At 43.3% G+C, this 18,278-nt stretch overlaps 1 protein-coding gene across 1 annotated transcript in view; it reads left to right on the top strand.

The window, feature by feature from the left end:
• The window catches only part of IQGAP2 (IQ motif containing GTPase activating protein 2), a 144,925-nt gene that overhangs the window by 67,066 nt on the left and 59,581 nt on the right, over positions 1-18,278 (top strand). Inside the window, exons 3-7 of the mRNA XM_064176455.1 lie at positions 7,441-7,597; positions 9,018-9,095; positions 10,813-10,889; positions 17,226-17,293; positions 17,653-17,766. Coding sequence (XP_064032525.1) covers positions 7,441-7,597; positions 9,018-9,095; positions 10,813-10,889; positions 17,226-17,293; positions 17,653-17,766 — 494 coding nt within the window. The remainder of the gene's footprint in view (positions 1-7,440; positions 7,598-9,017; positions 9,096-10,812; positions 10,890-17,225; positions 17,294-17,652; positions 17,767-18,278) is intronic.

Raw genomic sequence — 18,278 nt, 5'->3', positions numbered from 1 at the left:
TTCTATCAGCAAGATGTTTTTCACCCTTTGTTTGGAATAACATTATCTGTATTGCAATCTCTGTGTCAATCTGTTTCACTTCCTCACACAATGTGTATGCTGAACCAAACTGAAAAGCTGTGGTTGTAATCCAGGGAGGTAGTAAGTGGGTGGTAAACTGTCTTTACCTTGTCTTCACTCTACTTTTTATCATAGCAGCAGCCAGCATTCTGAGTTTTGACTCTGGAGTCTCATCTTTGCTTCTCCAAAGGTCTACTTGCCAGAAGCTAAGACCCTGGTGCCCTCAGGTCCACATCTTGCAGCAGAGACCTCAAAGGACAGGGCAGCACAAGTATAAATTCTGCTGTGAAATCTAGTATGTGCCAGATGCAATGGACTTTGGGTGGGTTATACAACATATGCTCTCTAATCTGCTGAATGCTGGCTCCACCATTCCCAGTCCTTTAGCCAGCCATCTGTGTGTGCTTTGCTGACCACACAAGCTGTCAATGACAGCTTCATAACTGGTTGAGTTCATAGTGCACTGTTGGTGCTTCCAGTTTCCTTGACCCCTTGCCTGGAATGAGATTGAAGGGTTATTTTTGCTTTAAAAGTGCAAGGCTGAGCTCATTATACTGCTGATGTTATGCATGGTCAAATGTGGAAAGTGGAGTCTTTTGGTGAGCATTATGCTGTTTACTGCTTATGGGTCTGGCACAGAAGTCATCACTGTTATCTTGCCAAAAATTCAATGTTAAACTGTTCTGCCTCAGATTGCTGAAAGTCAAAACAGAACTGATCAAAGCAAAATTGTACCTCAGTACTTGCACCTGGCAGAATTTCCAATATTATGTATTGGGATTTAAATTTTGGAGATATATTTCCATTGATTGTGTTTTGGGTTTTGTTCAAAACAAACCCTTTGTTCTGGCAAATGTTGCAGTATTATAAAAATAAAAGCAGACTGTATTTATTCCTGCTTGTGTATAAACCCAGGTCTTTCTCCAGAAAGAAGACATCTGTTTATGCCTATTTAAACACGAATGATAGGACTAAAGTTGGCATGGGCACCTTTGTAGGGCTATGCTAATGATACCTAATTTTTGATGGTGCTACTCAGGGCTTCAGGGATGTTTCATGTTTTGGTCTGCTTCCTGAGACAGCCTTTTATCCCTCCACGGGAGTTGAGTTTGGGTTTAGTTACAGTAAGTGACTGAATCAACTATCAACTGCCGTGTCAGTTTTTGGTGACATACATCTAGCACTAATTTAAGCTTGTTAAAAACACAGTATTCATTATGGGATTCCATTGTAGAAAAAACAGTGGAAATGCATGTGCACATTTGATAGCTCTAATAGTCTTAATCCACAAGCTTCATACTGGAGGAGGAAAAAAAAGTCACCTAATGTTGAATTATAGGCCCTTCTGGTACAGTCATGGTATTAACTACTTCTTGTAGAGAACAGTTAATGCAACAGACTCATACCTGATGCTGATGTTGCAGTATTCAGGGAAACAGTGGCTAAGCCAAAGGTGGTGCTGCTTTTTTAGCTCTAAAGACAAACAAATTACTTGAGAGGTACCTATAAATCTTTGTCAGGTGGATTTTCTCTGTTTCACCTAAAGAAACAGAACTAGGAGGATTTGGGTTTTGGTGGGTTGTTTTCGGTCTAGTCTAATGCTGTCAGCACCATGTCATGTAATAACTTCCATATCCAAATGATGTCTTAAAAAGCAGAACCTCACAGCCTTAAGGGAATGCTACTTTCTGTTTAAAACCACAACTCATTTTCAACAGAATCAATGCAAAGGGAACAAAACTACTGTAATTGCAAGCACTTGAGAGAAAAAGTGCTACAGCTATCTCAAATACAGACAGAGCAATGGAGCTTGGCAGTTGTTTGCATAACTAGAACTTAGAGAGTTATTTGTTTATTTGCAGGATTTTTTTCCTTCCTCTGATAAAACACATACAAAACAGAGGAAATAATTTCACAGTAGTTCTTGTTGTAGCCCAGTTCTGCAAATTCCAGATGTAGGTTGTGGACTGACCTGTTGGAAGGCAGCAAAGGGGAAGAGGATCTAGGAGTCCTAGTCGATGGGAGGTTGACCATGAGCCAGCAATGTGCTGTGGTGGCCAGGAGGGCCAGTACCATTCTGGGGTGTATTAGAAGGGCTGTGGCTAGTAGGCTGAGAGAGGTTCTCCTGCCACTCTGGTGAGGCTACATCTGGAGTACTGTGCTGAAGAGAGTCCGTCACAGAGCCATCTCTTCTTAAGAGACATGATGCATTCCCTTAATCATAAGAAGTGAGACTGAGGGAGATGGGGGTCTTTAGCTTGGAGAATAGGAGACTGAGGGATGACCTCATTAATGTCTGTAAATATTTAAAGAGGATGGTGCTAGGCTCTGCTTGGTGATTCCTGATGGCAGGACAGGGGGCAATGGGTGGAAGCTGAAGCACAGAAAGTTTCATTTAAACATGAGGAGGGATTTTTTCACTGTGAGGGTGACAGAACACTGGAACAGGCTGCCAGAGGTTATAGAGTCTCCCTCTCTGAAGATAAGATACTCAAAACCCACCTGGATGAGTTCCTGTGTGATCGGGTATAGGTGATTCTGCTCTGGCAGAGGGGTGGACTGGATGATCTTCTGAGGTCCCTTCCAGCCCCTGATATTCTGTGATTGGTGTGTTTTGGGTTTTTTTCACCAGATTTGTTTGCATTTTGGTTTTGTTTGGGATTTTTACAGTTACAAGAATTAGTAACTTTGAAAAAAGAGACTTGTATGTTTGTATGTGTGTTTGGCCATCCTGTACTGACAACTATATTCTTCATTCTTCTTTTTTTTGCTGATTCCTTTGTCTCCTTATACCAATCATATTTGTTTTTCAGTGTATTGTGTTTACCCACTTAGGGTAGTTTCTCTAAAGGCTCATCACCACACTGAAAACACATCCAAAACAATTTTGCTGTTGTTGAATAACAGGAGGTTTGAAAATCTAAGTAGCTTTCACCAGGGACCAGCATCTCATTTCAAGCTTGAGGAAAGATTAAATTTTAAAGGGACCCTTCTGTAAAACCAGACCAAACCCACTCAAAGGCATCCCTTCCTCTGCTTGCCCCAACCTGCAGAAGGATATAAAGAGCAAGCTCTTCTGTCACAAGAATAGGGATTTGGAGAAGAGGAGGCTCAGACGTGACCTCATTGCTGACTACAACTACCTCAAAGGAGGATGTAGCCAGGTGGAGGTTGTTCTCTTCTGCCAGGCAACCACCAATAGAACAAGGGGACACAGTCTCAAGTTGTGACGGGGGAGGTATAGGCTGGATATTAGGAGGAAGTTCTTCCCAAAGAGAGTGGTTGGCATTGGAATGGGCTGCCCAGGGAGGTGGTGGAGTCTCTGTCCCTGGTGGTGTTCAAGAAAAGACTGGGTGAGGCACTTAGTGCCATGGTCTAGATGACTGGCTAGGGCTGGGTGCTAGGTTGGACTGGATGATCTTGGAGGTCTCTTCTAAGCTGGTTGATTCCTTGACTAAGTTAGTCTGGACCTGTTCTGAAGGCTGCTCTCTCTCCTGAGTGTCATGCTCGGGTTGGTATTAGCCTTTCCTTCCTAGCAATAAGCAATGCCTTGGTAATCAATATTCAAATATAAGGCTGTTGAATGTAATGCCTGGGCCAGTTCTAACACATGGAACTTTCTGTTTGTCAACTCAGTTGTATGATGAAGGAAAGCCTGAGGAAGAACTGCTTGTGACAAGGCAAGTAGCCAGGGCTACCTGGCTTTTAAGAGGAGCTCCTGCCCCTGCTGATTTTGGGTCAGGAGAAAGTTGCCTTTATATAGCAAATTTTTGTACTGGAAGGGAGAACAATTTTAAGAGACCTGTATATCTTCAAAGACAGTTCCAATGTAACCTGTTTCTGGTGCCCTGGTGTGATGGTTTGGGGGTTACCCCGCCCCCCCACACTTTTCAATTTGCCCCAGCTAACTCAGACGGACCCTGGGAATATAGATGAAGCAATTTATTTACAGCTAGCAAAATTTACAAGCAGCTATTTACAATATATACAGTTATATACAATTATATACAGAAATATACAAAGGATAAACAATACAAAAGCACAACTCCCCTCCCAGAAACCTGAGTCCCCAGGAGGGGCTCTCAAACCACCCCAACACCTCCCCCCGGCCCTCTCAACCTTACCCCAGTTCTCAGGAAGAAGAGAGGTGCAGCCAAGAGGTTAGGGAGCAAGGTTAGTAGGAGCAGGGTTACTGAGATGTGACCAGGTCTAAGGCAAAAGCAAGAGTGAGAGACAAAATGGAGAAAAAGTCTTTCTTCTTCCCAGAGTTCTCAGTGAGACTGTGAGAGAAGTTGACATCAATTGTTTTCATTCCACTGCCCGTTATCTAGTTCTGTTACCAAAACATTCCAGCTTGCTTCAAACTAGCACACCTGGAATGAAGACATTGGAAAAATAATTTCACAAGAAAACTGAGAATAAGGAGTGCAAAAGGATATGGTGCAAGGTAACAAATGCAGCTCTGGGGGCATACAGTCTATCTCACTGGAGATGGTCCATTAGTCAATAGTGTCAGTTTCAGCTCAAGTGGAACACACCTCCTTTGACTCAGAAAGCTCCTCCTCTTGTCTGTACAACTCTTTTTCTAGAAGGTATATTCCAGGAAATAAATTCTATAGAAAGCTACCTGGCTCAGGTGAAACCCAAATTTACCTCTTTGATTATTTTTTCTTGTCTATTTAGGAGAAGACGTATGTGAGATTTTGCCTTAGCACATCTATCTATTTAATCTATAAAATTGCAATAGTAAGGGTGACTGTTGGGAGTCTTGACCCATAACACATGAATATGCCATGCAAGATGGAGCAGGAAATCTTCCCAGGGATTTGGTTATCCTCACAAAAGCAGCTTTTATACTGCAACCTACAGTTCTCCTACTGACACTCTGCTCAGTTTCTGTGGTGCTGTCCCAGATTTATGGATCGTGGTTTCCTGAATTGCTGCTTGGGTAGTCTGTGCTTCAGTGAAACAACTTTAATATGTCCTGTAACAAATGAGTTGTGGAGTGGTCATTTTTCTTGAGCTTTAATGTCCTGTAGTGTGGGGCAGGGTTTTTTTGTTTGTTGGGTTTTGGTGTTTGTTTTGGTGTGTGTTTGGTTGTTGGTTTTTTTTTCAGGAGGAGTGGGTTGGGGGGAGTATTTCCTTCTTGGTGGGGGAAAAACTGGCTCACTTTCAATTTGCATCCCAGCTTTCTGGTTTCTGAAGTCGTCAGTTGGAGATGATGTCAGATGTGTAATGCTATCTTACACAGCATACAGCAACACGGCCTTAGCAACAGTAAATTAACTAATGCTTTCAGCTTTGCTTTTGTCCATTTGTAATAGTACCACAGTTCTTCTAATGATAGCAGAGCTTGCCTAAGCAAAAAAAAAAAAAGGAAAAAATATATGAGGACAGAATTAACCACATTTATAGCTTTTGTAATATGATTTGGCTGCTAGAAATAAGAATAATGTCACAGACCCAAAACACCTAGACCACCAATATAAGGGATGCTAGGCATTGGAAGGAACCCAAGGAGATTGAGCCCAACGCCGCTGCCAGAGCAGGACAATACTATCCAACACCGATCAGAGGAACACATCCAGATAGGCCTTGAAAATCTCCAGAAAAGGAGACCCCACAACATCTCTGGGAAGCCTAATCCAGTACTCTGTGACCCTTACAGTAGAGGAGTTCCCCCCTTATGTTGAGGTGGAACCTCTTTTGCTGTAATTTACACCAGGAGTGAACAGAGCCTGTCCTCCCCCTCCTTGCCAGCCTTCAGATACTTATATACATTTCTCAAATCCCCTCTAAGTCTTCTCTTCTCCAGACTAAAAAGCCCCAAGTCCCTCAGCCTCTCCTCATAAGCTATGCCCTCCAGTCCCCTAATCATCCTCGTTGCCCTCTGATGGACCCTCTCCAGCACATCCCTGTCCCTCTTAAACTGGGGAGCCCAAAACTGAACACAGTATTCAAGATGGGCTCTCACTAGGGCAGAGTAGAGGGGGAGGAGAACCTCCCTTGATCTGCTGGACACACTCTTCCTAATACATCCCAGGATTCCATTGGTTGCCTTGGCCACAAGAGCACATTGCTATTCCATGGTTAACTTGTTATCCACTAGGACCTCCAGGTCCAACATTCTGTGATCCTATGTAATGTCTGATCCAGTAATGAGGATGTTAACCTTTTTCATGAGTGCTTTGGTAGCAGTGTGTCTTGGGTATGCAGTATGAACACGGTGGGTGATACAGGTTAACGTCTGTTATTGGCCTTCTGAACTGGTTATGTATTTAACAATTACTGTTTTCTATGTGGTACCATTTCTATTGCATTTAAGTCTCAAAACCACAACTAGTTTACCACCTTTAAGAATTTAGTCACTGTTGGACAAGAAGCCATCCCACCTGATGGGTGGTGGGATTGTTTTAGTCAGATTACTTCTGGGTTGATGTCACATGCATGAGGTACCTTGATCTGTTCCAACAAAAAGCTTCACTGCTTCCTCCAGAACCAGCATCATGTGTTTCATAGTGCAAACATGGGAGAACTACTGTGTGTTGGGAGAAGAGGATGAACTGCAGGAGTACTCTGTGCTGAGACAAGCATTGCTGCAAGCTTGGCTTATGGATCAATCAGCTGCAGGAACTGGCCTCACCCAGCACATTGCTGGCCTTGATGCTCTTGAGGTTCATCCCTGGCATCACTATCACAAGAACCTTTTAATGATGCAAACATCGGTAATAAGCAGGACTTCATAATCACAGAAACATAGAATCAACAAGGTTGGAAGAGACCTCCAAGATCATCCACTCCAACCTAGCACCCAGCCCTTACCAGTCAAATAGACCATGGCACTAAGTGCCCCATCCAGTCTTTGCTTGAACAACTCCAGGGACGGTGACTCCACCACCTCCCTGGGCAGCCCATTCCAATGCCAGTCACTCTCTCTGGGAAGAACTTCCTCCTAACATCCAGCCTATACTTGCCCCTGGCACAACTTGAGACTGTGTCCCCTTGTTCTGTTGCTGGTTGCCTGGGAGAAGAGACCAACCCCCACCTGGATACAACCAATTTCTTTTGGTTTCCACTTAAGTTGCTGGCTACTTAAAAGCATAGTGCTGTTCCACAGATCTGGCTTACACTCCTTAGGAGATGTAGACTTCAAAGCCTGCTGTGTGGTTATTGATGGGTTGCAGCCATGCTGTGCAGCTGTGATTCTCTAGTAATTTTGGTCTTCCGTGCAAAGCAATAACAGAGTTTTTTCCATAGCTTTCTCACTTTTTCTTGTATGTGTCATGGTAGTGGCAACTGTGAGGTGGCTGTGGGTAAAAGGTGTCACTTCTGTTAAAATCACAAATAAATAACAGTGTTTCTCAAATATTGTGCCTGTAGGTGGATGGAGATCTGCTTGGATGAGGAGCTGCCCCCTACTACAGAACTGGAGGAAGGCTTAAGAAATGGTGTTTACCTTGCCAAGCTTGCAAAATTCTTTGCTCCTAATGTAGTGTCAGATAAAAAGATCTATGACGTGGAGCAAGCTCGCTACAAGGTAATAACTTTTTCAGTTCTCTCACTGACAAGGCAAAAACCGTAAAATCTGTTTTCCAATCCTTAAGGATACTCAGCATATCTGGTTAACTTTCTATTTCAGCTTTGGCCTTTCAGTATCTGAAGGAGGCCTTCAGGAAGGATGGGAAGAGACTATTTACAAGGTGTTATAATGACAGGACAAGGGGTAATGGGTTTAACCTGGAAGAGAGGAGATTCAAACTAGGTATTAGGAAAGGGTTCTTTACAGTGCGAGTGGTGAGACATTGGAACAGGTTGCCCAGGGAGGTTGTGGCTGCTCCCTCCCTGGAGCTGTTCGAGGTCAGGTTGGATGAGGCCTTGAACAACCTGTTCTAGTGGCAAGCGTCCCTGTCTATGGCAGGGGGTTGGAACTGGACGATCTTTGAGTTCTTTCCAACCTAAACCATTCCATGATTCCAGGTTTTCCTCATCTTCTATGGGACGACATTTACTTCATTAAATCTATACAATTATTTCAATAAATTTAACACAGAGAAACAAAAAACGAGCTACAGGTAATTGATCTTAGCTTGCTGTCTGCATGAGCTGTTCCTTAGATCCAGGACCTTCAATAGTATAGAAATACATGCATACACATGCAGTAGTCCCACTATTGAACACATTCTTTCAACATGCAGAAGGGGCAGGGAAAAACTGAAATGGGCATTTTAAGTCTAGTCGCTGGCCATTGCTTGTGTGTGGAGAAATTAAGCTGTTTTAGGTCTCATATGGTGAACAGAATGGTGCTGAAGAATACTGATTACATTTAAATGCTTACCTTGAAAATCTTCAAGTTGTGAATTTCTCCAAGGCTTCTTTTCCGCACTCTTGTCCTGACTCTTTTTCAAACCAAAACCAAACAAACAACCCCTCCCCCAACAACCAACCCAGGAAAAACAAAACAAAACAAAAAAACCCAAAACAACAACCTGTTCACTTTGCTCTTTGAACTGCTATTTGTGCAGGCTGCAAAAGAAGGATCAGATGTTCAGGTGGATCTGAAGAGTGACTAAGCTTCCTGTCTCTTCTTCACAGTAGTGCTGATCAGTGTTACCACTTCTGCATTTTGAAGATAGTGGTACCTGGTATTCAACAGCCAGACTTTACTTCCCAAGAATACTGAAGGGCTGTACAAATGGTCACTTCAATCACAGTCCACTTAAATGAATATGTGTCTGGTTCATATCACACAAAAGAATGAGGTAAAAGAATGATATGGATCGTGTGAGTCTGTCAATATGTTAGGACATCTCATTAGCAGGATTGTGACTGTGATGCTTTGATCTCCAGGTTCAGATAAAGGAAAATTCCCTGATCCTGACTTCAGAATATCCTTGATGTAGTTATTTTAATAATTACTTACTGTTTTTAATCATTTTTTACTTCTGCATTTGCAATAGAGATCTGGACTTCATTTTCGGCACACTGACAACACTGTGCAGTGGTTAAGAGCAATGGAGTCCATTGGCTTGCCTAAGGTAAGCCTTCAAACTTTATCAACAAAACTTGTCTTGACACTGGCTGAGATTCTCTTTCATGTCCTTGTGCCTAGATGGTTGCTTACAGTAAGTCTATGTGGAACAGGTAATTAAGGAAACAAATCTGAAGAGAATGCAATGCTGAAAGCATCAGTTAGTGCCACTGCTCCTGGGGCTATGCGTGTCCACAGTTGCTATAGACAAGTGCTGAGCATGGAAATGATCAAGGTGCTGCTTCCCAGAGTGTAAGGTTTTGGGGAGGGGGGAGAGGCAGAAAGGAATATATCTTAAAACAGAAAACTTAAATATTTTCTTATGTGTTGCTACCTCTCATCGTGTCTTTTTGCTGCCTCTTCCTCTCAATGTATGTCCCAGTTTTTCTGATTCTACCCTGTTTCCAGACTCCAGTGCACACTCCAGTGCTCTGCATGGCTGTGCTGCTGCTCCTCTTCCACCAGCTGCTTTCTTGGGTCACTTCTCAAATTTATCTTCCTCCTTGTGGGTCTTCACTTGTCATCTTCCCTCTCTGCTGCTGTTTCTGGGTACCAGTGAGTCTTTTTTGGATTAAAATCCTTCAAGAAAAGACTGTGTGGAAACACCTACTTGGTTTGTTTGGACATTTCAGCGCCAGCACACAGGCTGGGGCAAGTGCTGCCTCATCCAGGCTGCCCAGCAGCTGCTATCAAGGTGCCTGGCTGGGGGCAGTCCCAGTGCTGCCAGTGCACTATGGTTGAGCACAGCAGGGATGCTCAGATGGCACCCTGAAGTGCTAAAGGGACTATTGGAGTCTAGTGGCTAGTAACTGAAGGCAAAGTTGCTACAGGTGCTCATAATCAAAAGATAGCTGTGACTGTGATCAGAAATGTCATAAAGATGGGGAAGATCCTATCTTTGCCAGGTCAGGCTGTGTCTAACTTAGATCTTCTGTTCACCTGGCTGATTTCCACCCTGAAATCTTTCTTCTGACAGGCTTCACCACCGTCTTGGCCATAAGCACTCCTAAGTCTCCCTCAAAATGCCATTGTGAGCAAATGAAGGAGAGGACCCTGCGCTCCTGACTTAGTCTTGTCCTATTAATCATGAGATGGTGCAGCCCTGAGTGCCTGGCCTGGAACCATATTGCCAGCTCTCATGGTTAGCTAAGTCTTTTATTTTTGTGGAGAAACTGTGTTTAGTGACTGGGACCAAAGCCAGGAACAAATCAGTGTTAGAACAAGAACTGGAACTTATGATGTGATTTCTTTGGCTAAACGCCTTAATATTCCTCTCCCCAAAAACCTTTATCCATAAATTATGCATTCATGAAATTACAGGTGCTGGCAATTAGAATTTTGCATTTTTAAACTGTGTGTGATCGGTTCTGTTTGCAAGGAGACTTTGCACCCCAGGATCTGGCTGTCTGTAGAAAGACAAATCCTGCTTACTGCCTGAGCTTGTGCTGAAAACACTTTTCTAAAAACCTTGCTGAAATGCTGTCTGCTTATCTTACCCTCTTGCCTCCTATTAAGTACCTTTTATGCTGTATTCATTTTTTCCATATGAGAACTACTGATGAAATAACGTCAGAAAAGACTTGATTCATAACTGTATAGACGTGACAGCTGAAGTTCTATCAGTTTAAGTTATGGTTTGCAGAGAGTTCTTTTTTTTTTTTTTTTTATTACTTTCCTGGTCACATGAATGTCTTCTCCCTAACTGTGTGCTCTTTGTTTTTTAGATCTTTTATCCAGAAACTACAGATGTCTACGACAGGAAAAACATCCCAAGGATGATCTACTGCATTCACGCTCTAAGGTAAATTGCGATGGGGGCAAAAGTTAACACAAAATGCCAGTCCTGGGAATGTAAGTCTTGAAATGGCTTTAGGACAACTAGTATATCAAATTCTCTCAGGATTTACGAGTTCATTAGTGTAAAGCTGGAGACAAAAATCTAACTTTGTCAGGATTATTGCTCAAATTATTTGCCAAAATAAAAGTGGAAGATTACTGAATGCAGTGCAGATATTCCCCTTTTGCAAAATGCACGCACCATTCCAAAACACATGCAGAAACAGAAACCAAATAAAGGTGCAAAAACTTAGCAAAATGTTAGTATAACCATAGGGCAGACATGTGGATCAGGGTGAAACCTACGATGAACCTGACGTCTTTCTGTCTCAAGGGAAACTACTGTATACTGAGATCAATCATGTAAAAACACTTCCCAAGATCTTAGTGTTCCGAGCAAATTGAATGTATGAAGGCTTCGACTATGCTATTGAAGGCAGAACTTAAGGGGTGTTTTTTTATGTCCTGCCATAAGAGTTGTCTTGATATTTAGCACAAAAGGTAATGAACGTCTGCCTTATGCTGCCCAACCATTTTGGCAGTGGTGTTGGCAGACAGCTCCTCACTCTTGTGTCTATCCTAAATCATTTCCTGCACTAAGCTTGCAAAGAACATCATCAACTTACAGCCCAAACTTTCTTCTAAATTCCTAATGGTGTTCAGAGGCATGCCATCTACTCCAGGACTACATATAAGAAAGTATACATGCTGTAATTGAAATTTGTTTAAGGCCTTATCCTTGAAAAGATGTATCCACTCTTGCATTCCACTGTGTACACTCACTGCCAAGAAATAGGGCATGCCACCAAGGTACATATTTCGTTCAAATTCTGGGTGTTTGGACTTGAGGAAGTTCTTTGCAGAGAGAGTGATTTCCCATTGGGATGGGCTGCCCAGGGAGGTGGTGGAGTCGCTGTCACTGGCGGTGCTCAGGAAAAGCCTGGATGAGGCACTTAGTGCCATGGTGTAGATGACTGGATAGAGCTGGGTGCTAGGTGAGAGTGGATGATCTTGGAGGTCTCTTCCAACCTGGTTGATTCTATGATTCTAAGTGCTGACACTTAATATTGTTATGCCTGGTTGTAATATTAACTGAACATTATCAACATGACTGTTTAAGGGTAGATATCACCTAAAACTTGGTAGTAAAGTCTGTTCTGCAAGAGTCTTGTGCAAGCCTCAAATTACTTCCTGAGTAGATGTGTGGGGCTCTAATGTTAACCAACTGACATTGTGGGCTGCACGCCTCTCTGACCACATCATGGGTCAGCTCAGACGTTTTGCAAGAGATGGAAGAACACAATGAGACTCTGCAATATTTGCTTCCTCATGTGTGGAGGACTTTATCAACTGTGCATTTCAATGTTGCATGAACAATTAGGCCATCAGTTAGATATGTTCTTAATATCTGCCTAACCATTGCAATAGCAGTAGTAGCTCTTTTCAGCTTGAATGGAATTTTGCAATCTACCTTTGGTAGAAGTTTTCCTTTATTCATCTTGATGTGCCCCAGGATTTGTGCCAGTATCACAATTAGTCTCTGTTGTGTCAACTTTCATTTCCAAGTTTCTTGTCTAAATTACTTTTCCTTGCTGCATATCAACACAAAGCTGTAACTCTGTGCATACAAGGTATTTTTCAGAAACAAACTTCTTATCAAACGTGTCATGCCACACTGGAGGGGAACAGACCTGTGATGTTTTAATTTATGATTTTTCCTGTGGAATTGTAGAGCCCTGTGCTTGAATCCCATGCAGGATGCAAGAACTGAGGAAACAGTTATTGACTTCTATATCCATGCTTTTTTCCCAAAACGCATGTCCTAAGTCCTTTGCTGCAGTCCTTCAAATCAGACTCACATGTCAGCATTGAAATGGCATACAGCCAACATTTAAAGCAGTCTGGGAACCAAGGGAATTAAGGACAAGACACTTGCCTGGTCTGCAGTGTTCCCAGTGGGGCTCACATCAGAGGAACGCTGAGCTGCAGGAGTCCAGTTATGTCCTCTTTATGCTGTTGAACTGCTGACCTGCTGGTGTCTGCCCCACCAGCTCTACACTGTGGACCCACACACTCTGCTCTCAAGGTCTGTCAGAGTGCCCTGTCCAGCAAATACAAATTCAGGCTTCACTAAGCCTGGAAAAGTCAATGTTCCTGTTGTTCTCAGAGTGCAGGATCACAGCATCATAAAAGTAAATAAAAGGTGGTTAGGCCAACATCCTTGGAAGTGTTCAAGAAGTGTGTGGACTTGGCACTTTGAGATGTGGTTTAATGGCCATGGTGGTCTTAGATTGATGGTTGGACTTGATGAACTTAGAAATCTTTCCCAACTGAAGCAATTACAGGTTTTTATGAAACTGGCTTCTATGAACTGGCTGGGCCCAGAGAGTGGTGGTAAATGGTGCCACATCCAGTTGGCAGCCAATCACTAGAGGTGTTCCCCAGGGATCAGTCTCAAGTTGTGCTGGAGGAGTATAGGCTGGATGTTAGGAGGAAGTTCTTCACAGAGAGTGATTCACCATTGGAATGGGCTGCCCAGGGAGGTGGAGTTGCCGTCCCCAGTGGTGTTCAAGAAAAGACTGGATGAGGCAATTAGTGCCATGGTCTAGTTAATTGGCTAGGGCTGGGTGCTAGGTTGGACTGGATGATCTTGGAGATCTCTTCCAACCTGGTTGATTCTATGAAAACAGCAATTGCAAGCAGGCTTTTCACCTTTGCACCTCTAGCATGACCACCATATGCAGCCTTTGGGTCTAAATGACAAAATTCTAATGAGTTTTGGAGCACATGCTCAAATTTCAAAGGCTTATTTCTTGTACTACTATTCTTGTGAAAGCCATTAAGCATTTGTTTCTGAAGTAAATGTAGTTAAGAAAATCTTCATCTGAATTAAAATGTTAACAGTGGTTCACAAATAGCATTTCTTCTGAGATCTCCTCTCTTCCCCCCAACAAACTTAGTTTTCAAATTATCTTTGCAAGCAGATCACTGCTACATCCTGGACGAACTATCCCTCTGAAGCTGGACAGATTCAAGGCATTGTTTTCCTAGGAAGTAGAAGAATAACAAGCACATGTCTTAACAAAACGCACACTATTTTCAGATATGTTTTTTATGGCATGTTATACATGGGCTAAGCATAGAACAGGACCTGAGAAACTGCCTGGCAGGAACTGCAGTTCTACACAGACAACACAAAGGGAAATTTGCCTGCGAACTGCCCTTTCTCCTTTGTTCCTCCCATGCTCCTGACGCCTCGTATCCAGCTTTCTTAGCCTCAAGACACTCTGCTTGAAGTTAAGTTACATTATAAATGCAGTAACCAAGCTATTTCAAGGGAAATTATGCCTTCGTACAGAGGACTGTCTTTGTGGTCCCTGTAAGGCTCAAGGCACATTTTTAGCACCACCTGGTGGTTGTGAGTTATGCGAACAAAGTGAATTCAGGAGGTAATGCTCTCCGTTCAGTCTCTATCTTCATGGTGGCTCCTAGAAGAGCCAGCCTAGCCCAGTGATCCCACAGATCTTCATAACTATTTGTATGACACTCAGTGCTTCAGATAGAACTGTGTCTCTGTCACAAACTTCAAAGTAAAATCCCTTTAAAAGCCCACAGAGAAAGCCAGGCAGGCACATCAGAGTAACAGAGGAACCTGGTTCATGACTACAGTCACATAGCATTTTTTCATGCTATAGCTAACACACATTTCAAACTGCTTCGATCTCCTTCTATGATCAGGTGACCCGCTTGGTGGATGTGGGGAGGCCTGTGGATGTGGTCTATCTGGACTTCAGCAAGGCCTTTGACACTGTCCCCCACAGTAAACTGCTGGCTAAGCTGTCAGCCCATGGCTTGGATGGTAACACTCTGTGCTGGGTTAGGAACTGGCTGGAGGGCCGGACCCAGAGAGTGGTGGTGAATGGTGCCACATCCAGCTGGCAGCCAGTCACTAGTGGTGTCCCTCAGGGATCAGTGCTGGGCCCCATCCTCTTTAACATCTTCATAGATGATCTGGATGAGGGCATGGAGTCAGTCATCAGCAAGTTTGCAGATGACACTAAGCTGGGGGCAGATGTGACTGAGCTGGAGGGCAGAAGGGCTCTGCAGCGGGACCTTGACCGCCTGTACAGATGGGCAGAGGCCAATGGGATGGGGTTCAATAGCTCCAAGTGCAGGGTGCTGCACTTTGGCCACAACAACCCCATGCAGAGATACAGGCTGGGGTCGGAGTGGCTGGAGAGCAGCCAGACAGAGAGGGATCTGGGGGTGCTGATTGATACCCGCCTGAACATGAGCCAGCAGTGTGCCCAGGTGGCCAAGAGAGCCAGTGGCATCCTGGCCTGCATCAGGAATGGTGTGGTCAGCAGGAGCAGGGAGGTCATTCTGCCCCTGTACTCTGCACTGGTCAGACCACACCTCGAGTCCTGTGTTCAGTTCTGGGCCCCCCAGTTTAGGAGGGACATTGAGATGCTTGAGCGTGTCCAGAGAAGGGCGACGAGGCTGGTGAGAGGCCTCGAGCACAAGCCCTACGAGGAGAGGCTTAGGGAGCTGGGGTTGTTTAGCCTGGAGAAGAGGAGGCTCAGGGGTGACCTTATTGCTGTCTACAACTACCTGAAGGGTGGTTGTGGCCAGGAGGAGGTTGCTCTCTTCTCTCAGGTGGCCAGCTCCAGAACAAGAGGACACAGCCTCAGGCTGCGCCAGGGGAAATTTCGGCTCGAGGTGAGGAGAAAGTTCTTCACTGAGAGAGTCATTAGGCACTGGAATGGGCTGCCTGGGGAGGTGGTGGAGTCGTCGTCCCTGGGGCAGTTCAAGGCAAGGTTGGATGTGGCACTTGGTGCCATGGTCTAGCCTTGGGCACTGTGGTAAAGGGTTGGACTTGATGATCTGTGAGGTCTCTTCCAACCTTGGTGATACTGTGATACTGTGAAATGTGAAGGGTGGGAATGGCAATGATTTTCAGGTGTTTCAGCAGTCAAGACATTGTCAACCTACATGAGATGCACTGTTGCGTCCAGCTAGGTAATGGCAGAGGAGTAGCTGCCGTGGCAGGAAAGAGGAAACCTGGATTTGGTGCTTTAAAAAAAAACTGACAGGTACAAACACTTTGCTTTGAAATCCCATTCTCTAATTTGCTAATAGCAAAAATACCCAAAACCCCAATAACAAAAGAAAGGGGAATGTGCTGCTCTAAGTGGGGGAAAAAAAGACTTAAGCCACAACACACATCTGCAAGGTATGAAGCTTTGGTGAAGTCATTTAAAACACAGGTGCAGTACAACCCTCTTAGAGGAATGTGTTATTTACACCATCTTTTTGAAGTCTACCTTTTTGATCCCTGGATGCAAAACTTGTTTATTAAATTTCTTTGTTACATCATACAGTCTCAAGTTGTGCTAGGGTAGGTATAGGCTGGATATTAGGAAGAAGTTCTTCACAGAGAGAGTGATTTCCCATTGGAATGGGCTGCCCAGGGAGGTGGTGGAGGCACCGTCTCTGGGGGTGTTGAAGAAAAGACTGGATGAGGCACTTAGTGCCATGGTCTAGTTGATTGGATAGGGCAGGGTGCTACGTTGGAGTGGATGATCTTGGAGGTCTCTTCCAACCTGGTTGATTCTATGATTCTATAGAAACACTAGTCTTCTATAGATAAATCTATGCCTTGCAGTTGGAAGATATTGAGAAAATAATGGATGTACTACTCATTTTTTTTCAGTCAGCACTGCAGAATTCAAGGGATATCAAGAATAGATATTTTCCATGCCCTACTGAAAGAAAAATATCAGTTCCTGGATAGCATTTTAAACAGAGCTTTTCTCCTTTTCCAGAAACTAAATAGCTAATGGCACACATATATTTGAGAAAGTCTTAGATAGACTTTGACCTATAGTTAGTAAGAAGGGTGTCAGTGATTTGTGTGTCTTCAGCTATTAATCGCAGGGATGTAAGAACATGAGTCAAAACAGTACATAGAGCCACAGCTAAACTGCATTTGTATATTGTTTTTTTTCCCAGTACTGGCTTATTAAATATTCTTTTACTATCTTCTTTTTGTTGACACAGGCCCTGTAATCTGAGACACACTTTAAGATGCTTCTCTGAAACATCAAGTCAAAAAAACATTTCTCTTTCTGTAGAACTTAAAAATACACCATAAAGAAAACTGTATGGTTAATTTGTTCTGTATCAGCCCAGGAAAGTCAAAGGTTAAAGGACAAAGCTTCATAAATGCAGTATTCTCTGCACAGAAAGTAGAAACCTCAAACACAGGCAGGAGTTTAAATTCTGATTTTCTTATTTGCAGTTTGTATCTGTTCAAACTAGGACTAGCACCACAGATCCAGGACCTTCTGGGAAAAGTAGACTTCACAGGTAAGGAAATGCTTATCTAATCATATGATCATGTTTTCTTCACCCAGTAAATATGCTAACACTGTACATATTTTCTGTTATGAACTTTCTCCTCCTTCAAGGTTGTTCTGAACATACACTAATTAAATAGATGGGAGGTTGGTATTGTTAAGGAATGTCAATCTCTGAAGGACAGAGGGAGTCAGTTTACATGGAGTACTTGTCGTACCTTAGATTCCTTCAAAACGGGGTATAATAACTGCTAAGAATCTCCATCCACAAGTACTTTCAAAAGCATTGCACCCATATTTTTAGGTTTAATGATTCATAATGAAATCTTTAAGTGTTCATTCTGATAACATTTCTTTTTATGTGAACAGAGGAGGAAATCAGCAACATGCGAAAGGAGTTAGAGAAATACGGTATACAGATGCCATCGTTCAGTAAAATTGGTGGGATTCTGGCCAGTGAGTTATCAGTGGATGAAGCTGCATGTAAGTGTAGCTCCTGTTCTGTTTCCTACCTGGTAATTTGACAGAATGGTATGAAAATATCTTCTGTATTATAATTCACTGACTTTGTCACCCCTAACAAGTAACAGGAAAAGCAAGCAAGGTTCTCCTGCTATCACGTTGCGTTGTTCATAAAAGACACCTTACAATTTCTGCAGTCTGATTTTTTTAGCATCTTCATGGAACTATTTGAAGTACTACCAGACACAAAGATTTCCTACAACATTTGGCTTGGGTTTAGAGTTTTGGTAGATAGTGGTTTTCTAGAATGATGAACTGAGCTCTGTGCACACCTCTGCATCATAGGGATTTCAGTGGAAATGGTAATGGGAGCAAAGTGCCTTCTTTGCACCTCCTTCTTATCATGGGCTTGTTCTCTTCAGACACCCAAGAAGGCCGCTGCTAGCATGAGGCACTATTCTAAACACACGACTCTTTCATGTGTGGTAGCTCAGACATAGTGGAACCACTTGCCTCCATGGGCAGCTTGCAAA

Source organism: Pogoniulus pusillus, chromosome Z (assembly GCF_015220805.1).
Source record: "Pogoniulus pusillus isolate bPogPus1 chromosome Z, bPogPus1.pri, whole genome shotgun sequence".
In the NCBI taxonomy this organism is placed as follows: domain Eukaryota; kingdom Metazoa; phylum Chordata; class Aves; order Piciformes; family Lybiidae; genus Pogoniulus; species Pogoniulus pusillus.
The sequence above is the reverse complement of the archived record's forward strand: the minus strand, read 5'-3'. Positions and strand labels throughout refer to the sequence as shown.